Genomic DNA, 25,206 nt, shown 5'->3' with positions numbered 1-25,206 from the left:
CAAGACTACATATGACATGGCCAGAGAAAAGGATGTTGCAGTATCTGAGAATTTGGACAAGAGTTTAGCTGTTTGGATGGATAGGAAAGGTCATATCTTAGATGTTAATACAGAAAGAATCTGTAAGACTTTAACATAGCTTGGATGTGGGATCTTGGAGAGAGTCTCCAAATTATAAGATGATACCCAAATTATGGGCCCAGGTGACAAGTAGAATGGTGGTGTTGTCCACAAAGACTAAGAAAGGAGGTAGTGGTATGGGCTTGGGGGGATGGGGGATTCAGAGCTGTGTTTTAGCCATGTTGAGTGTGAACTGATAGCTAGACATCTACAAGGAGATGCCTGAAACAGGCAGGTTTCAATTAGACAAGAGTTCTAACTCAAGCCTGATGATATCCAGTGGGAAATAGACTGAGATCATTAGCTCATTTCATATAGAACACCAAACAGCCACCAGGTGGCAACAACTTTTGGTCAGTACCTGAAGTCAGACTCTCTAACAAAGGGTATGTCTACACTACGGGATTAATCTGAATTTATATAATTCGAATTTTGGAAACAGATTGTATAAAGTTGAATGTATGCGGCCACACTAAGCACATTAATTCGGTGGTGTGTGTCCATGTACCGGGGCTAGCGTCGATTTCCGGAGCATTGCACTGTGGGTAGCTATCCCATAGCTATCCCATAGTTCCCGCAGTCTCCTCTGCCCATTGGAATTCTGGGTTGAGATCCCAATGCCTGATGGGGCCAAAAACATTGTCGCGGGTGGTTCTGGGTATATCCTCCCCCCTCTCCAGGGAAGCAAAGGCAGACAACCGTTTCGCGCCTTTTTCCTGGGTGAACAGTGCAGACGCCATACCACGGCAAGCATGGGGCGCGCTCAGCTCAAGACAGCAGTCATGAACATTGTAAACACCTCACGCATTATCGTGCAGTTTATGCTGAACCAGAACCTGCAAAACCAGGCGGCGAGGAGTAGGCTACGGCAGCGCAGTGGCGAGAGTGATGAGGATATAGACATGGAATTCTATCAAACCGCGGGACCTGGTGCTTTGGAGATCATGCTGTTAATGGGGCAGGTTATAGCCGTGGAATGCCGATTCTGGGCCCGGGAAACAAGCACAGAACGCTTGCTTTTAAAACAAGTTTTATATTTTAAAAGGTAAACTCACCTGAGGTCCCTTCCATTGGGTCATGGTCTTGGATACTGGCTTGGGAGGGTTGGGAGGGTACTTCAGTCAAGCTGAGAAAAAGATCCTGGCTGTTGGGGAGAACGGAGTGCTGTGTGCTCTCCGCAAGCTCGTCCTCCTCCTCCTCCTCTTCCCCGGCCGCAGAATCCTCAGGTGTAGCTGATGAGATTACCCCCGCCTTGGAATCCACGGTCAGAGGTGGGGTAGTGGTGGTGGCCCCCCCTAGAACTGCATGCAGCTCGGCATAGAAGCGGCATGTCTGCGGCTCTGACCCGGAGTGACCGTTTGCCTCCTTTGTTTTTTGATAGGCTTGTCTGAACTCTTTGACTTTCATGCGGCACTGATCTGAGTACCTATTGTGGCCTCTCCCAATCATGCCCTTGGAGATTTTTTCAAAAGTTTTGGCATTTTGTCTTTTCGAACGAAGTTCTGCTAGCACTGAATCCTCTCCCCATATAGCGATCAGATCCAGTACCTCCCGTACGGTCCATGCTGGTGCTCTTTTTCGATTATCGGCCTGCATGGTTACCTGTGCTGATGAGCTATCTGTGGTCACCCGTGCTCTCCACGCTGGGCAAACAGGAAATGAAATTCAAATGTTCGCGGGGCTTTTCCTGTCTATCTGGCCAGTGCATCCGAGTTCAGATTGCTGTCCAGAGCGGTCACAATGGTGCACTGTGGGATAGCTCCCGGAGGCCAATACCATCAAATTGCGGCCACACTAACCCTAATTCGAAATGACAATATCGATTTTGGCGCTACTCCACTCGTCAGGGTGGAGTACAGAAATCGATTTTAAGAGCCCTTTATTTCGAAATAAATGGCTTTGTTGTGTGGACGGTTGCAGGATTAATTCAATTTAACGCTGCTAAATCCGAATTAAAGTCATAGTGTAGACCAGGCCACTGACACTGAATTAAGCGTTATAGAATCACTTTAATCCCAGATTTTTAAGTATGTATTAGAGAAAGCCAGAATAATTGATCCCTTCTCAACATATGAATCCTAAATCAATTGTGTTTAGTCACATAGGCCTCAATTCAGTAAAGCACTTTAACTTTAAGCACAGGCTTAAGTGATTGCTCTATAAGAATAGGACTTTAGCATGTGCTTAAGTGTTTTGCTGAATTGAGTCAGACATTTCTTAACAATAGAGTCAAAATTCTTACACAAAAACCAATGATACCTACTTGTCAATATTTGGGTATTTATTACACTAAGAAATAAACTGAAAAGTGTAGCACAAAACTGGCCCAAGTCTGTGATTGATAAGCCATGTGTGAAAATGGAACTGCTGATTGAAATGAAGTGAAATTCAGTATGGGCTAGATCAAGGATCTCAAACACACGGCCCACGTGCCACATGGAGCCCGCGGAGTTATTTCCTGCTGCCACCAAGCTCTCTTCACCCACCGCCCCCCAGTGTGCCACATCCCCTCTCCTCTTCCTATCTCCAGGCGCTTCCTGCCACCAAACAGCTGTTTGGCAGCGCTTAGCGCTTTCCAGGAGGGAAGGGAGAGGAGCGGGAAGCCGCATGCTCAGGGGAGGAGGCGGAGAAGAGGCGTGGCAGGGGCAGGGATTTGGGGAAGGGCTTCATGGAAGGGATGGAGTGGGGATGAGTGCAGGAGTGGGGGGTTGTACCTTTATATGAAAAGGTGTTAGTGATGCAGCCCTCAGGCCAATGTATTAGTCCTCATGTGGCCCTCATGGTGATTTGAGTTTGAGATCCCTGGGCTAGATTATGCTCATACATGGCCCTGCACAGGTGGGGAGAGATTACAAGCAGACTTTCTCCTTTGTGCCCGGCACAGAACCCAGGCACAATTCCAGTCCTTGCATAATCCTTGTCTGATCCCTCAACTGAGTTTGTTGCACTTTCTGCACCCATCCAAGACGCTGTTGTATTTGCTTTCTGGGACAAATCCAATACCCACTGAAATCAATGAAAGGACTTTCACTGACTTCAATAGGCTTTGGATCACGCCCTCTTAGAGCTAGATCCTACCACCCTTCTTCAAGATGGTTTGTACCGTACTCCACTGCCATATGGGAGTAAGGCACTAATCAGTCTAACTAAAATTGGCAAGTGGGCAAAATCTGGCCATTAGTGGCAAGGATTTGGGGACTCCTGCACCAGTGTGATGCGGTACTCTAATTACCACTAGGATAGTGACACCTCCTGGATGTTCTGGGGATTAGCTTCATGAGATTAACACCCCTTCCCGCAGTTGCACGCCATCTCTCTGCCTCTCTCTTTGGATCTGCAGCCCTTCTTTCACTTCACAAGCTGCTGCTGCCTGTTTGTGACTCTCAGGTCCAGCCAGGGTTTCCCTTCTGGAGGTAATGTCAAAGTCTCTTCTAGCCATGCGTCTCAGGCAGCCTTCCCAGTCAGTAGCTGATAGGAGAACCCAGGCCCACCATCTACTCTGGATTTCAATTCAGGGACCCTCTATTCAGCAGCCATGATCTGTTCCTTCCTGAACCTTGCTCCTTTTCCCTGAGCATCTTCCATACCTTCCAACTCTCGGCACTTCTCTGGGTTTCCCAGCCCAAACTCCCTCCTCCCCCCCCCCCCAGGGAGCAACCATTGGTTACCTGGCTCTGTAGCCCTACACCTTCCTTGTCCCAGAGAGTGACAAACTTTCCCAGCAGCCCTTCCCCCCTCCTTCCAAATTCCTGCCTTTATAACCCCAGCCCAGCGTGGTCCTTCTTCAGCTGGGCTCCCTCATCCCGTCAGGGGATTACCTAACCACCAGAGTCCCCCCCACCTGTGGCCCATAGGGTTAACTAGCCCCATTCTCACTCCACATTAACCCTTTCCAGGCAAGTGTGGGGTGAACACCCCATCACAGCCAGCAGTGACACTAGAAACTCCTTCGGCAAAGGGAAACACCGGGTGCTGAAAGGACTATTATGCTATTGCCAAACTAGCCAGCAAAGCTGGGCAGGCACGATTGAAACACGTGATGTATCCTGTTAAAGGTTGTGGCAATGGTCATTCCCAGTGCTCTCAGAGGTGCTGTTCCACACTTCGGGTGCAAATCTACTATACCTAACAAATTGATACTATTGTACAGTCCCTTACTGAATAAGAATAAGAAGACGAGCGCTTCAATACAATAAGTAAAACTCCAACATCATTGACATTAATTTGCTTCTAACTCAATTTAAATGCAATACCGAACACATGCTTTATGGGAGTGTTTTTGTTTTGTTTTTGTCTCTGCAGTAATAAACCACTTTGCTTCAACCTTCTGAAGAAAAAATGTTACTATCTTTGCAAATGCACAATTATGGTGGAAATAAAAGAATAGGTCTAACTGCTTTGCAAGCTGCATCAAGCCATGTATTTTGAAAAAGTGCTGTTAGAGGCAAGTGCTGCCTTTATCTTCAGGCAACACAGTTTTGTTCACATCAGAAGGATAGGGGGGGAAAGTAGCTCTTTTATTAAATGTTTAGCACTTTTTTTCCATGACATTTTCATATAATAAATGATAAAGAAACACAGTAATTATCTTAAGTGGTTTGTTACTGTATAACTTTACCAGGAAAAGGGCTTACTTCTAAAAGCAAGCACTTAATTCAATTTAGTGAATAAATTAAGAAGACCTTTATGGCCACTCCCCAGCCATAGTGCCTGCAGGTCTCCAGGGGTACCAAGCTATGCAGGCTACTTTTAATTCTAAGGGAGTACTTCCCATTGTTAGAGGTCGCATGATGAGATTCCCATTTCTAGAGCTAAAATGTGCTTACTGCTTATCTGCATGCCCTAGATTGATTGATTTACCTATCTCTTCACATTTATTTCCATTTGTGCCAATCGGTGTTCTCTAGAGGTGTCAGGGTTCCCTCCCCACTCTGAACTCTGGGGTACAGATGTGGGGACCCACATGAAAGACCCCCTGAGCTTATTTCTACCAGCTTAAGTTAAAAACTTCCCCAAGGCACAAATCCTTCCTTGTCTTGGATGCGTACTGCTGCCACCACCAACTGAGTTAGACAAAGATTCAGGAAAAGAACCACTTGGAGTTCCTGTTTCCCCAAAATATGCCCCCAAGTCCCTTCACCCCCTTTCCTGGGAAGGCTTGAGAGTGACCAAGGTGAGCACAGACCAGACCCTTGGGTTTTTAGGACACTAAAAACCCAATCAGATTCTTAAAAAACAAAACTTTGTTATAAAGAAAAAGTAAAAGAAGCACCTCTATAAAATCAGGATGGAAGGCAATTTACAGGGTAATCAGATTCAAAACACAGAGGATTTCCCCTCTAGGCAAAACTTTAAAGTTACAAAAACAGGGATGAAACTCCCTCTTAGCACAGGGAAAATTCACAAGCTAAAACAAAAGATAATCTAATGCATTTCCTTGCTATTACTTACTAGTTCCGTAATTCTAGATGCTTAGTTCAGATATGGCTTAGGGAGATGTATTTTCCCTGCCCTGGTGCCTTGCTGACCCAGAGAGAACACAAAGGAACACAAAACAAAAACCTTCCCCCACAGATTTGAAAGTATCTTCTCCCCTTATTGGTCCTTTTGGTCAGGTGCCAACCAGGTTATTTAAGCTTCTTAACCCTTTACAGGTAAAGGAGGGATTAACCCTTTACAGGGTAAGGAGGAATTTTATGCTACCCTTAGCTGTATGTTTATGACAAGAGGTGAAATTCCTGACTGTGCCAAGGGCCAGCCCAAGGCTCATGCACCATTTTTAAGTCCCACTGAAGTCCGATCCTGAGAGCTTAAGTGGAGAACAGGCCCTGTGGTGGCCCATTGTGCAGTAATGAATTTCAACCTAGGTAGAGTACAACATTTAGAATCACAACAACAAATCAAAAACGTAAAAAAAAGAAAAGAAAAGACGTGTGATCAAGGTCATTTTAACAGTGTAGACCAAAATTATGGCTTTTATAGCTAGGGAACATTGCAGGAAGTATAGCACCTCATGCGCCCTCCTGATGGCAGGAGGGGGTATTATGAGCCTACAATGGACACTGTGGGTGTCTGAAGAGTGAATAAGCTGTTCTCCCCCTCCCTTTTTTGCCAGGGCTTGGTAATGGGATTGCAGGTCATGTAGACACACCCGAGCTAGCTTTAATCAAGCTGGCTCAGGTACTGAAGTAGTGAAGCTGTGGCAGCACAGAATTATGTGTGGCCTGTATAAGTCTCTCCGGTGGCTAGCCCAGGGGTGGCCAACCTATGGCTCCGGAACCACATGCGGGTCTTCAGAAGTTAATATGCGGCTCCTCGTATAGGCACTGACTCCAGGCCTGGAGCTACAGGCGTCAACTTTCCAATGTGCCGGGGGGTGCTCACTGCTCAACCCCTGGCTCTGCCACAGGCCTGCCCTCACTCCACCCCTTCCCACCCCCTCCCCTGAGGCTGCCATGCCCTCGCTCCTACCCCTACCCCTCCCAGAGCCTCCTGCATGCCACGAAACAGCTGATCGGGAAGTGCAGGGAGGGAGTGGGAGGCGCTGACTGGTGGGGCTGCTGGTGGGTGTGAGGCGCTGGAAGCAGGGGGCGGGGAGCTGATGGGGGGCTGCTGATGTATTACTGTGGCTCTTTGGCAATGTACATTGGTAAATTCTGTTTCCTTCTCAGGCTCAGGTTGGCCACCCCTGAGCTAGCCTGTGCTGAAGCCCATGCTGTCACGGCTTCATTGCCCTAGTTTAAATCTAGCTTGGGTATGTCTACAAGAGCTGTGATCACAGCCTGTGATTGCAGTGTAGACATACCCTTAGACATGATCCTTATGACTTGATTAGCACGATCAGCAATGATAGAGTTCCCCTTCTAGTTCTCCTCTGTTCTAGTAGCAAAATTATGGATGATGCCTACATGGGTGCACTGGGAAAAAATTGACGTGTTGTGCCTTCTCCCCTCCCCTACCTCCCCAGCACACAACTCTGTTGAGCCATTCAAAACTTGGCACTTAGGTATGATTAGATAAACGCTATAAGGCAGGGGTCAGCAACCTTTCAGAAGTGGTATGTCGAGTATTCATTTATTCACTCTAATTTAAGGTTTTGTGTGCCAGTAATAAATTTTAATGTTTTTAGGTCTTTTTCTATAAGTCTATAATATATAACTAAACTATTGTTGTATGTAAAGTAAATAAGGTTTTTAAAATGTTTAAGAAGCTTCATTTAAAATTAAATTAAAATGCGGAGTCCCCTGGACTGGTGGCCAGGACCTGGGCAGTGTTAGTGCCACTTTAAATCAGCTCACGTGCCGCCTTCGGCGCGCATGCCATAGGTTACCTACCCCTGCTATAGGGTCTTCTCCCTCTATTTTCTCTGGTAACTCATAAAAATGGAGGATGTTCCCTCCTCTTTGAGCTCCTTGATCTTCTAAATCTGAGCAATTTTGTTGAATTAAGTCCATCTTCCAGGTCACAAACCCTGCACTCTCCTCTAAAATGGCTACACTGAAAGCCTCTGCATTTCTTCCACTGCTCTAATGATTTCTGATTTAATTTCAGCCAAGGAGTGAAATACTATTCAAGTCTAACTTTTTTTCCTCAGGAACAGTAACCTTTTGCTATCTGTGAAATAGCAAGTATAAATTCTGTGAACTGGGTAAACGTGATTTCCTCTTCGGTGACGTAGAAGAGTGTTTTGGCCTCTTGCTTCCAGTTAACTTATCTGTTGAACTTTCTAATTCAAGTATTTGAAGGAGGACATAATGATCCAAGGCCAAATCCTACATTCACTTTCACACAATGCACCCTCATTGACTTAGAGAGACTCATCTGGCCCATAATCAAGGGTTAAATATGAAGTTTAGTGATAGAAAGATTACTATTTAATTTTTAATTTAAAAGGTAGCCAAGTCTAATGGATCTAAATCAAGAAGCAGCCACCTTAGTTGAGCATCACACAGTTCCCACTTAAGTCATTTAAAAACAGGAAAAGCTCTGAATACACTGCAATCCTGCATTGGCAGGGGATGGACTAGATTTCCTAATAGACATTTCACATCTCTAATTTCTGATTCCTTCTGCTTGTTTCTTACTCACTGCCATTCCAGAAGGCCCATTTTGAGTTCCCCCATCCCCCTCTTTATATTGTGGAATAATCCAAGTTTGTGACATTTAAGCAAAATCCAACAGCAAATTATCAAGACTGGAGGAAATTCTATGTGCATTTTCTATGTGATAGAACTTCATAAAGAGTCAGACTGGATACTTTTCTTTTCGCAAAACTCAGAGATGTCACTAGCTTTAATAAAAGTCCAGAGGACCAGACAACATCAGTGAAGTGCAGTATAACAATGCCAGGGAGCCAAATCTGTTTCTAAAAATGTCAGAATGGCTTTTATTTTGTAAAAAGACCACAATTTGTAAGAGACTATTGCAAATTTATGAAGTTAAGAAACAGAAGTGTTGCATAGCTGATGCTGAAACCAGTCTACATGAAAATCCTATTTAAATAGCAAAAAAATTGATCACGAACTTTTATTTTTGGGTTATTCAAATGGAATGTAGAGGTAGATATTTAAAAAACTGGCAGAAAGTGGCTTATAAATCAGAAGAACAAAACAATTTATGAAGTGCCGAAATTGGCACCTGTCTTATCTGATTGAAAGACTATCTATGCTTTCAAACCTTGTGATTCTTTACTGTTCCCATCCTGCGTACATTACTATTATCATGAAAGCATTGTTGATATAGACTAAAAAGTTAACTAAATCACTAAGTTTGTGAAAATTATGTGAAAAGTCTCAGTGTTTATAGGAATATAGGCGCACACTACCTCTGAGTGAATTATACATTTTAAACTGAGTTAGGATTCTGACATGACTGATTAGCCCAAACTATGTGATCAAAAGAATGAGATCATGAGACAGAGGGATTGTTTGTGTTAAACTTGTAGTGGTCCTGGAAATACCAGTGTTATTTAAAGTTTGGGCTGAGCAATAGAAATACAGAAAACATGGTATATTAGGTACTAGGGTCGGTAAAATAATTAGGTACATAAGTTTGTTTTGAAAAGAAATGCTCAGTCCAGTAGCTGGGTAAAAATAGGCTGTGTGAGATAAGGTAAAAAACCTTGAAGAAAGCAGAATGCAGCCCTAAACTGCTTCAGCTAACTTTAGCGTAGGTCCAATAACCAGCAATGCTATCACTTGTTTGTTACAGTGTATAAAAAGAAAAGTTTTCTAGGGGGTTTTCAGCAGAGCTTTTCCTTACCCCTCTGGAGTACACCATGCTATGATGGTGTCACCTAGGCCTGAACCTGTTGTAGGTATTTCAGCCAATACTTATAACTGTATTGTTGCTAGGGTACAGAATATAAGGATGTATAGGCTTGTATTGATATTTTGGATGTAACCAACACTAAGTGGCCAGTGGACTAATAAAGGAATGATTGTGAGGGAAGTAAGTCATGGTAAACCTTATTATGTCCAACAGTGTTTGACTTCTCAAGCACCATCTCATTTGTGGCATAAGTCTATTGACATCAGTAGAGTAATGATTATGGCCTCAAATGCTAATTATCTAAAAAGGGTTAGATTGTGGTCCATCCTACATGCACAGTGCATGGCAGAAAGGGGTGTAACGACACCCCCTTTTTTCTTTGGCTTGCTACCCAGAGCATAGCATGTGGTAGCCAGGGGTGGAGGATGGGCAGAGCCTTGGCTTCACCCTCTCAAACATGCCTGACAAGGCAGCTCAGCCAGCATGTGAGTGGAAGTAATCTATTTCCCCCTAAAGAGGGGGAAGGGAGGAAGGAACCAGGAACCAGACTGTGACTCTCTGAATAACTATCTGACTTCCAGTCTGCCCTGGAGCAATGCAACTAACTGCCGCCCCTTTCTGAGGGCCTGTGGCAAAGTCACAATCTAGCTTTAGTGAGGAGAAGGGAAGGTTCAAGCCAAGGGTTAGGAGTATGAAGAGGCAAGTGTTAGCAAGCAATGGGGGAAATGGGAGAAGAGACACCAATCACTGGGAGTTGGTCACTGATGGTAATGACTTGGGGATTGGGGGAAGGAAGTAGCAATGGAAGGAGAGGAAGGGATAGTGAAAAGAGGAAATGAGAATAACAGTAGGAGGACAGAGAAAAGAATCTGCATTTGCTGCTGTATTTTCCCTTCTCCTTATCCCTAAAAAGAGATAGGCAGAAGGATGGAACGAGACAGATTTAAGGGAAGAAACACATACTTACTGGTGCCTTGAAAACACTCCAAGAACTTAATATAGTCATCGGTACCAACCAGCTGTCACTAAAAGTATTATACGTGTGTGTGTGTGTGTGTGTGTGTGTGTGTGTGTGTGTGTGTGTGTGTGTGTGTGAGAGAGAGAGAGAGAGAGAGAGAGAGAGAGAAATATTAAAGAATGCAAGCTATTGTATACAGTTAGCAATTTGTCTTTGGCTAGTTTTAGCAATGGTTAAATAAATTAAAATGGCAAAATCAAGGAAAATTAAACACGTGGCACAACACTTCTAGAGTGGATTAATTTCTTCCCTTCAAGGAGAGTTGATCTGATGATCTAGTAGGTGTTTTCCATCTAAGTACTATGATTCTTTGATTTAGGAAGCATGCAGGATACATATATTTTGGTTTTCATAACCAAAGACAAAAGTCTCATCACTTTGTAACATAGGGGTTCCTTTTAACCTTCTCTGGGTATGAGAAATCTCATTAATAATACACCTTATCAGATTACAAAAGAATTTTCCTTCTGGGTTGTTAAGTGTAAAGATGAAACAAAAGAAAGGTATAGTATAGTACTTCAAGAGAGAAAATTGTCTATTAAATAGGGAGATAGGACATCAAAATTTTATGTCTCTTAATACCTTAAATGGCACAGGTTTTATCTTTTAGAAAATCATTGTGGCAAAAATCTCATCAGTAACAATGAGAAGGTTCTACTATATAGCTATAACAAGGCAAAAATCAAAAGCAAAGCTACACTTGATTTAGTTTTACTTTTAAGTATCCATTTACTTACAAACCTTAAGATACATGTTGCAAATTTTATCACTTTATTCTAGCTAAACAATCCATGAATGGATAAATAAAGACATACTTACAGAGATATGTTCTTTAATAACTGGACCTGATTCTTACTTACATCTTTGTAACTCCACTGAAGCTGAAGTTACACAGTATGGTGCAAATGAAATCAGAATCCAATCCCATTCACCTCGTAGAAATAACAGAATCAGGTTTGCAACAGAAAGCCAATAAAATGATGTACTGCAGTTTGGAAAGGAGGCTTTTGACCTGCCTAAGAATCTTGTTCTAAGTATACTGAGTAGCTCAGCAAAGTGCAGGGAGCTGAGAAGCCCAGGGTGACAGCCCGGGGGAGGGGGGCAAGTGGGGCAATTTGCCCCAAGCCCCGGGTCCCACAGGGGCCCCCACGAGAATATAGTATTCTACAGGTATTGCAACTTTTTTTTAATGGAAGAGGCCCCCAAAATTGCTTTGCACCAGGCCCCCTGAATCCTCTGGGTGGCCCTGCCGGGGGCCAGCTGGGCTCCCAGCAGGGAGCTGAATGCAGAACTGAGAGCAGCCCCTCACACTGTCCCTCTTAAGTTGGTAGAAGCGCTCCCTGGTGAGAATGCGCACCACTGACAGAAGGGCAGTGTGGACATGAACCACCACATAATTCCTGCACTGGCTATAAGTCGACCTAACGTAGGTCGACTTGAGTTTATAGTATAGACATGCCGTATGTTACATCTGAATCAGCCAGACTAATTTATCTAGCCATTCCTGGGCTAACCCTTCCCATGTGTGCAAATAAAATAATAATAAAACAACAAACCAAACATCATTGCTGCTCTTTGTGAATTTAGCAGAATCCTTTAGTTCCCATTCATTTTGGAAATAGCATCAAATATTTCACAAGGCAGGGGATCCTACAAAGTCTCACTCCCATAAGTACCCTGGCTCACACTAGATAAGCATGTTTTGTTCTTTTTGATACACTACATTTCAGCTGACTCTTTCCTTTGCTGTGTTGCACACTGCTGATTGATGAGAAATTGCAACTTGTGCGAGGAAAAGATTTAAGAAGTAAGCAAGGCTGCTAAGTACACAGTCTAACTCATTTTTATATAATCTCCATGTTCAGTGAGAAATCTGTATAAATAGTCCAGGATTGCCCTTAAATAAAATCCTTATTTGATTCCTCAGACAGGGCCGGTCCTGTAAGGCTGCGCTCATGAGAGTAATCCAATGGGACTCCTTGCATGAGTAAGGATTACTCTCCTGACTGAGGATCTGCAAGATCAGCCCTAAGTAATATAACAAATGTGGATTTTCTTTATAGGAAATCCTGCATTATTCACATTGTCTTTATGCAGATGTGTCATAAGAGTTAGATACTCAGGTATGGTGGAGATACAGTCAGAGCAGCTGAGGGAGGTAAAGCAAATATCTCTCCCAGCGAAGGCTGGTTGAACTGTTTTTCAATGGAAGACTGGGTTTTCAACTAAACAGAATTTTTCACTGAAAGTTCCTGTTTTCTGTAGACAAATTGGAAAATTCATCAAAAAAACAAACACCTCAAAATTGAAAAGTTTTCAGGTTTTGATATTTCACCAAAATTTTTGACAAAAATGGAAAAAAATAATTATCAACATTTTTCATGAGGAAAAGAATTTCCTACCAGCTCTGCTCACAACCTCAGGATTTCTCAAAGCATACCCAACTACCCTCCAGCACAGGGGACTGTTCAACAGCTAGGAGTCTACACTGGTGGAAACCACTGGTAGCTGGACCCACCGGTTTCTGAGTGATTTGTGGTGGCAGGACAGCACATAGCAGCTAGAATAGGGTTGAGCGTCTGGCCAAGAGATTATGTAGAAGTGAGAAGTCATGTACTTTCCTGGCTTGCTTGCTTCATGAAAATCCTTTCCATCTGCACAAATGGCAATCAGTCATTAATGAATGTAACACAATATGGAACAAAGGAAAAAAGCAGCTGAAATGGCAGTTTATCAAAAAAGAGCAAAACATACATATTAAAAAGAAAGAAAATAAACTGAATTCTGTATTGCCAGATGCACTCTATACAATTCAAATAACAAAATTATTAACATGCTTTCTTCTCCTCTGGAGCTGAATAAGTAATAGCACCAGAGGGATTTTTTGATAAAATTTCTAGTGTAGGTATAATCTGGAGATTGGGGAAAATTAGGTACAAGTACTGTTTCACTCTTCTTCTTGTGCTCTATCTTAACTCTTTGCTGGAGCTCATGCCAGAGTTTCTTCTTTTCAGGACTTTTCATTAAACTGAGTCAAACTAAGAGGCATCGTATTTATAAACCATGAATGTAGATCCTATTTGTTAGCTACCAGTCACTGTCAAGGAGAGAAACACCTACATCTAATGGTATTTGGATAGAGCAAGAGGACTGAATGGATTCACACAACGAGTTATAGTGGATTACATTTTGTTTTTTATATATACAGTTAATACTGAATGAAGAGAATCTAACATTGCTATTCAAATCATGGAGTATGCACCCCGAGTTTGAGCACCTGCATTCCTGACAATACAATATTTCAATGTATCTATCTTCTTAATATGCATGTTTTGCTCTTAGCTGCTTTTTTCCTTTGTTGTATCATTCATTAATGAGAGATTACCATGTTTGCAAAGGGAGAGGGTTTGAAAAGCAAGCAAATCTTGTTCATACCGTTACTTGAATGTAACCTATATTTTGTGGGAAATGTTTCACTTTGTCTTTTCACTGTAATCCTCTCTCTTCCTGCTCCTTTCCAAATTAGCTTTCATCTCCATTTCCCCCATGCCTTCCCCTTCTGTCCCAATATATCCACATTCCCCTCCCTTCCATTTCAACTCCCTTTGATCCTTTCTTCCTTTGATACTCCTGCCTTTCCCAATAGCGATGTGATGATGTGTTTCACCAGGTAAGGAGGTAGGAGTATATTTGCAGGTGAACTGACATGCCTGATTCCCTATAGAATTATAACCTCCTCCATTTTACAGAGCAGGGCAGATTTCTGAGTGTAAACTTTTTCACGCTTTCATTTCATGAAGTCTTGGAACACCTCCCACTCCCCAGTTTTCACTTTACGCAAAATGTCAATGAAATGTCTGTTTTTCATATTGTAAATATGCAAAAAAAATGCAAAATTATGCTCAATTTTAAAAGCAAAGATTTTTTTCCTTGGAAAATGGGGCCTTTTTTGCTTGAGTATTATGTGACATAGGTGAGATTTTTTTCTCTCTTAAAATGCCCCTTTTACAAGTTTCTGGCAACATCCCAAAACCCAGTGTACATCTTCTGTAGACCATACACAACATACATTTCCATTGACTTTAGAGAAACTACTCATGATATACTCTAGTGTGAGAGGAATATCAGATCTTCTCACTTTCAAGTAGAACATAAGAATGGGCATACTGGGTCAGACCAAAGGTGCATCGAGCCCAGTATCCTGTCTTCTGACAGTGACCAATGCCAGATGCCCCAGAGGGAATGAACAGAACAGGTAATCATCAAGTGATCCACCCCCTGTCACCCATTCCCAGCTTCTGGCAAACAGAGACTAAGAACACCATCCCTGCCCATCCTGGCTAATAGCTATTGATGGACCTAACCTCCATGAATTTAGCTAGTTTCTTTTTTGAACCCTGCTATAGTCTTGGCCTTCACAACATCCTCTGGCAAGGAGTTCCACAGATTGACTGTGTGTTATGTGAAAAAAATACTTCCTTTTATTTGTTTTAAACCTGCTGCCTATTAATTTAATTTGGTGGCCCCTAGTTCTTGTGTTATGAGAAGGAGTAAATAACCCTTCCTTATTTACTTTCTCAATACCAGTCATGATTTTATAGACCTGTCTCATAGTAGTTTTGTCTTTCATTAAGAACAAATTTGTGCATCTGGAATCATTACCAAAATTCAAGGCAGAGACAGCAACAGGTTTTTAAGCTGGCCCTGCATTCACTGGCTTATTTGTGTTTTTTCAGGAGACCTTCCGACAATCTTTTAAATCGGCAACTCCCGTAGAGAGGCTTGACTTGCCCTTTAAGTGTCTACACATTAACCTGCTTTTGTAACAGCTTAGGTGTTAGAAACAGAAAGGCTACTTTCTCTGGAAATTGTGGAGCTAACACATTTTAGTGATGCCAGAATTGGTAACCTGTAATGTTACTGTTGTAGCAATTCCTGCAGCTCCAGGGTATGAGAATCACAGTGTGCAGCCAGTTTAAACCAAATACATTACAGTACTGAAAAGCTCTGCTTCTTCAGTTTCTCAAGCATTGTGTAGATGGATTGTTTGCATACATATTGAGTTGACTTTTTAGACTGTAAAGAACTGAGGTCTGATTTTCATTAGTAGCCTCCCATTTTCCAACTATTTTGATCCACTGGTAAATATTTTCAGGGGTAATTTTATGGGCACATTTTATTAAAATATTCATTGTATCAGGTTTTTAGCTGATTAATTTTGGTTGCAAATAATTAGACATTTAAGTGCCATGAAATATGCCTGCAAATTCAAATAACAATAGTTTCATACAGGCATAAAAATGTGGATGCAAAACTGGAGGCCAAGTGGAGGCCCTTCTGAAAATCAGGGGATCCGATGCTAAGATGTGGTGAAAGTATGCACCAAGTCTTCTAGCAATACAATTTATAGTTGCAGAAGTAATTTCATCACAGATGAACAGCTGGAAAGTATGTCCAAAAAAGAATGAAATATAACCCAATCTGAACTATGATTGTTTCAACACAATATTTCTGTGGTAGCCTGCTGAATCTGGTTGCAGAAATTTAATGAAAAGTAATTTGTGTGTGAAAAACGTGAGCATGTATTCATGTAATTACAATCTGTACCATTGTGCATGTACCACAGGGCTGGATTAAGGTTGAACAGTCTGAGCTGAAGCTTTCAAAAAAAAAAAAAAAAAGAAAAAAAAAAAAAAAAGAAAAGAAAAAAACCAACATGAGAGAGACACTTGACCTGAAAAATTTCAACTCTAGTGCTTAAAGTTTGGCAAAGTTGAAAGCAACTGGAAACAGGGTCTTTATAATGGGAAGTGACAGGCAACCTAAAGTATAGGTGGCAATCCCAGTTCTCCTTGTAACATACATACATATACATGGCCAACAGATTTACAGTATAAGCTTAATCAGGCCAGTTTTCATTTTATACACACAAAATAAAATCTACCATGCTTATTTCTGTCACTGTGTGTTGAGAATGACTGGTCTGGCAATTTCTATAGCTGAAGAGGGCAAGATGGCCAGCTAGAAACACTTTTGTTTAATGCTTACTTCCTCTGTCTTGCATGACTTTCTCTCCTTGCCTTTCACACTGACCAAAGCTTCTCTTCATTTATCTTTTATTGTGATTTGGGGGCTGCGATGCCACACAAAACCAGGGAAGATGATGAAGATCACCAACCTGTCCTACTTCTGGATGTACGCCATCTGAAACTAAATTAAGAATGCAGATTACTGCTGGTGGGCATTCCCTGCTGGTCACTGCTCGCTCAAGTCCCATTTACTAGCAAGGGATAAAGTTATTTAGCAGTTAGAGAGGAATCTCTTCTCTACAACAGACTTTGGGGCAATAAAGGGCATGCAGGGGTGGCTAAATGAAAAATAGGATAACCTTATTCTATGGCTAATGACCTAGGAAAATGATAATATTGAACAAGTCCAAGCTTCAGTCACTAAGTGTCAATTTTTGGTACAAAGTTCAATGTGGATAATGCTATAAAAGTCTCTCATACTATTATTGAGAAGGATGCTGTTCTCCAGAGAAAAATGGAAACAAGTAATTCAGAGTAAAAACAAAAATGCTGTTAAAAAATGTTCATCCCTGCTTCAACTTCACTAACTTTAATAGGGAGACTATCAAGAAGAGATCCAATTGGTGCTAGCTTTAGTGGTGCTTGTGATATGGACACCTTTGTACTAGGTACGAAGCAAGAAAACATATATAATAAAATGGCCTTATTGCTTCCTTCTTTCAGGTGGTAAAAATGATGATTGTCGTTGTGTTGACATTTGCAATCTGCTGGTTGCCCTACCACATTTACTTCATAGTTACTGGGATCTACCAACACTTAAATCGGTGGAAATATATTCAGCAAATCTACCTAGCCAGCTTTTGGCTGGCCATGAGCTCCACAATGTACAATCCCATTATCTACTGCTGCCTTAATAAGAGGTAAGAGAGAATTATGAAACTATTGGGGGAGGGGGGTGAGCTTAGCCAGAATATAAATGATTTGAATGTGAAAAAGGCAGAATAATTTTCACTTCAATAGTAAAGATTCCCAATGAGAGAAAAAAATATATATCATGTGAGGTGAAAGCCTCCTTCAGGTTTCTGTTCAATGCTAATACTATTCTTTCAATGAACACTTGTGGCATTGACAAATGTAAGAGCAAAATTTAGCCTTGGGGGGCTTAGTCCGCCTGCCACATTCCACATGCAGAACGGCTAATAAAATCAATGGAAGTTCCACTTGTAAGGGCTTGCAGAACCAGGCCCTAATTGTTTAAAATACACCAAATGTAAATTAAGGTTGCTTTGCTGTTAGCAAACATATATAAATTGTGGCATACACCACTAACTAATCATTACTCCAAAGATACTTATAGTATGACTTTACGAGGTGGGTGGTCAGAATGCAATTTAAAATAAAGCTTTTATTGAGGTATTATTGATCACATCACAATATTTCTATTATACATTGCAGTCTGAATCGGATGATAAAATGAATGTTCATAGCTTTATTACTCAGTACTGAAGCATATGTAGTTGGAGATGCTGGGGGAAAAAAGTCACACATACTCCTAGGTTTTTATTTTCAAGGGGGCTGCATTTGCAGTTAACTTCACTGGGATTTGTGGATGCTTACCCTTTTAAAAATCAGGCCACGATTGTTTAAGGGACTCTTTATGGGCATGAGTCACCTTGCCTGGATCAGACTGCAGGATCAGGGTCTAAATAAGTACTATTCAGAATGTGTGCCATTACACTTCTTCACATATGATACTGCCTCTACTTTTACATATCTGCTAATTTTTCAGTGTTTTCATTAGTATTACTGAATTAAAACCATCAAGAGCTTGAGAGAGAACCTGCCTGGGGAGGCGGTGGCCCACCCCCTCCACTCCCCGCCTGGGTCAGGCTGCCAGGGCCAAGGTCTGAGCAAACCAGAAACGTGTTAGGCCCGGGCGGGTAGCAGAGGGAGCAGGTAGCTGCCACCTTCCCAGACAGGCTGTCTCTCAGGCAGCAGTTGTGCTGCACAGAGGCAACGATCCGGAGCGGCCACACTCAGCCAGCCTGAGAAGTGACTCTGTCCCACCCCTTATGCTCCCCGCCCAGACCCGGCTGCCAGGGACAGGGGCCGAATGTGCAGTAGAAGGGGCAGGTGCAGTAGAAGTACAGAGCCCCTCTCTCTCTCCCCCCTGGAAGGCTGAGCAGAAATATGGGGGGGCTGCACTTCACCGTGCATGCCCCCCCCCACGTGTTGCCTATGAATGCTTTCACCAAGTATCTTTCTTCTCAGATTCCGAGCTGGTTTCAAGAGAGCATTCCGTTGGTGCCCATTTATCGAAGTGTCTAGCTATGATGAGCTGGAGCTCAAGGCAGCCAGGTTTCATCCCACCAGACAAAGTAGCTTGTACACTGTATCCAGAATGGAGTCTAGCACAACAGTAGTGTTTGACCCCAATGATGGAGATCATTCCAAGTCCACCCGTAAGAAAAGAGCTGCTTCGCGGGACACAAGCTTCAATGGCTGTTCACGCAGGAATTCCAAAACCACCTCTACAACCTCGAGTTTTATCAGCTCACCCTATACATCCGTGGATGAGTATTCTTAAGGCTCTGGGTAAATTTGTGATGGGTGTGAAAAGAGCAGTATTGTACATGAAAAGAGACAATACTATTCTACTTTAGAACCAATATCCAAGCTACAGGATGGCAGTCAAGATTCAGTCGATGAACCCTTGTTGTAAATACCATATGACTTACTGGCCCGGCTTATGTTTGTGCTTTGGAAAAAAAGAGGAACTATAAGACGTCTGTTTACATGAGTATGAAAACAGAGTGGCATCTTGTACATGGAAATGTTTGTAAGAATTATTTAAAACATTACAACATAAAACTCTTGCTCGTTCATTAGGATCAAATGCTGACCTATAGCTGACTTACTGATATTTAAGTTTCACTGACCGAAATGTAACCAGACAACTTCAAAATAACTACAGTTCAAACTTTACTGAATTTTTATATTATCTGTGAATTCTACAGGAGGAAAGTTACATAAGATTGGGTTAAAAATTCCTTTTGTATCAAGTCCTGATAAGTTCCAAATCCAGTCTGCTGTTGTACAAACTCATGTGAGTGATCCTATTGAAGTCAATGTGGATGGGATTCAGCTCTGTGCAGAGGTCAAACTGTGCACCACTTTAATCCCATTTAAGACAAACTCAACCCCCAAAATAGGGTTTAAGTAGTTCATAGGCCTTGTTCTGGCCCCTGTACATGAAGGAATACCACCTTGTGTGACAGAGGGTCCTGTGGCACCTTTAAGACTAACAGAAGTATTGGAGCATAAGCTTTCCTGGGTGAATGCCCACTTCAGACGCAAGACGCGGGCATTCACCCATGAAAGCTTATGCTCCAATACTTCTGTTAGTCTTAGGCCTGGTCCACACTAACCCCCCCCACTTTGAACTAAGGTACGCAACGTCTTCTAAGTACCTTAGTTCGAACTTACCGCGGGTCCAGACGCGGCAGGCAGGCTCCCCCGTCAATGCTGCGTACTCCTCTTGCCGAGCGGAAGTACCGGCATCGACGGCGAGCACTTCCGGGATCGTCTAGACAAGACGCGATAAATCGATACCAGAAGATCGATTGCTTGCCACCGGACCCGGAGGTAAGTGTAGACCTACCCTTAAAGGTGCCACAGGACCCTCTGTTGCTTTTTAAAGATTCAGACTACCCCTCTGATACTTGACACCTTGTGTGAGGCCAGTAGGACTTATTTGACCCACCGTTGGAGTGTCTTTCAGTAGGTACACCAGACTACAACCTCAAAGTGAAGATCAGAAAACACAGTCTGTATCAAGAGATCTTTGTTAAATATGGATCAATGTTCTCCCACTGAAGTATGAAGAGCCACTTCCTCAGTAAGACATTGCAAATTAATGCCTTACTAGACAGACATAAAAATACATAACTGCATTTGTATTCATTTTGACTGTCAGCCAACTTGTATACATAATTAAATTCAGACAAGTGAAGCTTATGGTCAGATATCTGTTTTCCTGCAAAAGCAAAACAGTGATTGTAATAAATATAGTTTGCTTGCTCTGTCCCCAGATACAAACTCAGTTTTGGTTTGGGTTGAATCCCAAACCATAAAGGGTGTATTCTTCAGTGCAGTTTCAGATATGACTAATCTCTCACACAAGCAGCTTTTCCTTGCAAGATTTTGACCCAACGTATTATGATATTTTGATTCAAGATAAAAGAGAACTCTTTTGAGATCACGTCATCTTACCAGTTTTTCCATCATTTTGTGCTAAAAACAGTTCGCAGGATTTTGGCACAATTGACTCCAAACCCAAAACTTGAACTCCAGATTAAAGCCTGAGTCAGGGATGAATGGTAGCCTAATCCTAATACACTTGGGTATGGCTCTTACGCTGGAAACATGATTCCAACAATCATTTGAGAAATGTGTGTGAGGTTTATGGCATATGAAAAAATATCCATCATGAAGGTCTCCATAGTGCTTCAGAGAATTGCAGTGCTGTTCATTGAACTCTAAGGGCTTACTTTGGAATCCAGTCTTTACTGTGGCTCTGTTTCTGCACCCACAAAATAGAATAAATCAATCATTTAAATGTCTAACTACCTGATAGCTCCCGTTAGTACAAAATTTGTGGGTACAACCTATCTACAGGGAGCCTGCAGCTACTTGCACCTGCAAATTGTAGAGGCAAAAAACAGATCCCAGTGTTTAGAAATTTGTCCTCATAGACAATAGTTTTCCAAATATACATTTCCTTCAATAATGTGCATTCTTATGGGTGCACGTAGAAATCTTGTGATCACATTTTTGGAAGCTCGTTTGTAAATATGAAACAAATCTAAGCATACTATCTTTTTATATTAGATTAAAAAGTATTCTTTTTAAAATTATCTACTGTGGTAAAAGCCCAAGGAGCTGAGTACCTCTTGAGAGCTGCACACCCACATTTTCCACTGAAATCACTGGGCCAAATCTTGAAATCTGTATCCAGTTTTTAACCTGTCCTTATTCAGGTAAACTGCCACTGAAGACTGCAAAGTCTAATTGCTTGAATAAGAACTGAGTAAAAGGTTCAGGATTGGCGCTCAGCACCGTTTAAGAGACATTCTGAACCTTGGAGATCAGACCATAAATTTGCCAATCCTGAATCTTTAACATCTCAGTCCTATAGTTACTGGACAGCAAGAGAAATTTCTAAGACATCTGATACTTAGACAAGGTGGATGAGACAACAGCACATTAGGAAGTCATTAGAGAATCCAATATTATCATTGTTCAGGCTGGCCATTACCAACACACTTAACCATGAACATAACCCCTTAATGGCTTTAATATCAGAATTTTTCCATTTTTCTTTAACAAGAACTATCGTATAGTCCAGAAGTATTAGTGTGTGACAGAATTTAGATCCATATCCACTTCATACACATCTGGAGTGATCTGGAACAAATACAATTCTTTTTTATAATATACAGAATCTTTTCTATAATATCCATAGTATCTATTTTTAATCATACAGTACTTCTATCACACAAAACCAAAAGTTTATTAATATGCATAAAGACTAAAGAGTTGAGTGTGTGATAGAAGTATGATTAAGAATAAATACTATCTTATATTGAAGCAGAATACAGTAATTCAGAGCAAGGACACAATGGATATTACACTTCAGGAAACTTTGAAGTTTGTTAAAAACATTAATATGTGTACTTTATATATATTTTATTTGTACAAGTATGTTTGGTAACTTTAAAAAAATACTATTGTTTTCAATTGTGGAATTGTACAAGATAAAATGTAAATGTCAGGAAAAGTCTACAGTTAATGTCTTTTTAAAAAACAGATTAAATTATAATGGAACCATCAGCTTCTTAATAAAATACATTATATGATATTTAATTAAAATTAAAATATTGCTACTTAGTTTAAGCAGAATCATCAGCTAAGGCTTGGCAGTAACAACAAAGATCTTTTTGAGGTGTATTTTTTGTATTAGCTTAGGTGAATGTACTGTAGCTCACTGTTCTGGTAGCTAAGGGAGAAGTCCTGGCTCCAATGAAGTCAATGGAAGCTTTGGCATTGATTTCAATGGGGTCAGGATTTCTCCTAAGGATTTTGAACTGAGATACACAAATAAAGAAGAAAAAATTCAAAGCAGAAAGGTCAGTATGCCATGTTGTGATGTTTGCTTTTACCTAAAACAGATAAAACTATCTTTCTGAACAAAACAATGAAAAGGATATTTGTGCCATTTTTCCTAGGATAAAAAGGAGACAATTTCCCCAGTGAAAGAAAACCATCCCCAAACTATCCCTAAAGAATAGAAGAAGGCCAAATTCTGATCTCAGTTACTCCAGGTCTAAGGTAACTACACTGACTGCAGTGGCGTTATTCAGGATTTAAACTGGAATATTTGAGATAAGAATCTGGCTCAGAGGTTCTTTAGGAGCAAAACATACTCCTAAGAGATGTTAGATGTGTGCTTGACTTCTGCCAGGTATTCATATACACTAGAAATTCAGGATTTAACTAAACGAGTCAACAATGAGCCTTGACTTTGTGTCACAGAAAACAAGCCAACTCAGAGCTGTAGTGTGCGGGGAAGAAATGTGTACAAGATGGAGAAATTTTGCATTATTGTGATCCCCTATTAAGGCATCTTTTACATTAACCCCAACAACTTAATTCCAAAGGTGAATACAGAAGTCATTTAAAGAAACCATTACTCTTTTATATTAGAAAATTATAAAAATATAGTAACTTGCAGTTCCAGTGTCACATATGCCCTTCCCTGCAAGGACCAGATCCAAAGCCCATTGACATCAAAGGAAAAACTCCCATTAATTTCTGGACCAGACCTTAAGTCACTGCTCATACATGCCAAGTGCCTGTATTTATGAACAACAGGCCCTGTTTTTCAGCAAAATATTTATAATTTAAAAAAAAAACCTCTCCTAGTTCAGTATATGTAATGTGATGCATACAAAAGCGTCCATTTTCATTTTTTGCCGTAAATGTCCTGATTTAAAGGTTTTAAATGCACACAAGTATGAAGATATACTAACACAACTCAGCTGGGAGAGTTCCGACTGGCTACAAAAAGCTAAGCATAGTAACTTTGTGCTTGTATATTATGTGTGTGTATTGTAAAGTCTTTCTGGTTGTTCATGTACAATTTCTGTCTAGAAGGAAGTTATGTACAGAAAATGTATAGCTGTTGAATAAACTGTCTTTTTAAAATTGTGGCTATTACAAAAAAGGCATTGTATTAATAAAAATCAGTATATGAATATATGTTGTATACTTTAAACCGTGTGACTGTGGTGAGCTTATTTTGTTTTTCTTCTCTCTTATTTTAAGCTTAAAAAAGACAGATGTAGAATTTTAGAAGTAGCTTGTGACAATCCAATGTCAGAAATGTGCCAGGTTTCCTCCTACTCCATACACTTCTAAAATGCTGATGATAGCAAGAACAATGCAAACGCTCCAGAAGACAAAGAATGTGGTAAATAAGCCTTGGGGATGGGGGGAGCAGTAGATGTGGTATATCTTGACTTTAGTAAAGGTTTTGATACTGTCTCATATGATCTTCTCATAAACAAACTAGAGAAATACAGCCCAGTTGAACCAACTACAAGGGGAGTGCACAACTAGTTGGAAAACCATACTGAGAGTAGTTCTTAATGGTTCACAATCAAGCTGGAAGGGTATATTGAGTGGGGTCCCACAAGGACCTGTCCTGGGTCTAGTTTGATTCAATATTTTCATAAATGGGTTGGATAATGGCATAGAAAAGTACACATAAATTTTGTGGGTGATACCAAGCTGGGAGGGGTTGCAAGTGCTTAGGAGGACAAGATTAGAATTTAAAATGATCATGACAAACCAGAGACATGGTCTGAAATAAATAAATAGGATAAAATTCAATAAATGACAAATGCAAAATACTCCACTTAGGAAGGAATAATCAATTGCTCAAGTACAAAATGGGAAATGACTGCCTAGGAAGGAATACTGCAGAAAAATAATTTGGGAGTTATAGTGGATCACAAACTAAATGAGTCAACAATGTAAAACTGTTGCCAAAAAAAAAAAAAAAAAGAAAGAAAAAAAAAAAAGCTAACATCATTTTGGGATGTATTAGCAAGACACAAATAGTAATTCTTCCACTCTACTTGGCACTGATAAAGCCTCAACTGGAGCACTGTATACAGGTCTGGGCACCACACTTTGGAAAAGAAGTGGACATATTGGACAAAGTCCAGAGGAGAGCAACAAAAAATGATTATAGGTCTAGAAAACATGACCCACAGGAAAAGTTGAAAAAAAAAAATGGGTTTGTTAAGTCTGGAGCAGAGAACACCGAGAGGGGACATGATAACACTCTTTTAAGTACGTAAACGTTTGTTATAAAGAGTAGGACAATAAATGTGTCTCCTTGCCCCCTGAGGACAGGACAAGCAGTAATGGGCTTAAATTGAAGCAAGGGAGTTTGAGGTTAGACATTAGGAAAAACTTCCTAACTGTCAGGGTAATTAAACACTGGAACAAATTACCTAGGGAGGTTATGGAATCTCCGTCATTGGAGGTTTTTAAGAGCAGGTTAGACAAACACCTGTCAGGGTTGGTCTAGATAATACTTAGTCCTGCCTCAGTGCAGGGGACTGGACTAGATGACCACTGAGGTCCCTTCTAGTTCTACATTTTTGTGATTCTATGAATGGAGACAATGGTAGGTAAATA

The 25,206-nt window shown here is 41.1% G+C and overlaps 1 protein-coding gene across 1 annotated transcript in view; it reads left to right on the top strand.

Annotated features, from left to right (window-relative positions):
- TACR3 (tachykinin receptor 3) overlaps nt 1-19,640 on the top strand; it is a 65,595-nt gene extending 45,955 nt beyond the window's left edge. The window contains exons 4-5 of the mRNA XM_005287868.3: nt 17,161-17,357; nt 18,709-19,640. Coding sequence (XP_005287925.1) covers nt 17,161-17,357; nt 18,709-19,024 — 513 coding nt within the window. The 3' untranslated portion in view covers nt 19,025-19,640. The remainder of the gene's footprint in view (nt 1-17,160; nt 17,358-18,708) is intronic.
- The last annotated feature ends 5,566 nt before the right edge of the window (nt 19,641-25,206 follow it).

The sequence above is a fragment of the Chrysemys picta genome, chromosome 5 (assembly GCF_011386835.1).
Source record: "Chrysemys picta bellii isolate R12L10 chromosome 5, ASM1138683v2, whole genome shotgun sequence".
In the NCBI taxonomy this organism is placed as follows: Eukaryota; Metazoa; Chordata; order Testudines; family Emydidae; genus Chrysemys; species Chrysemys picta.
Note: the sequence above shows the minus strand (reverse complement) of the source record. Positions and strands in the feature narration are given on the sequence as shown.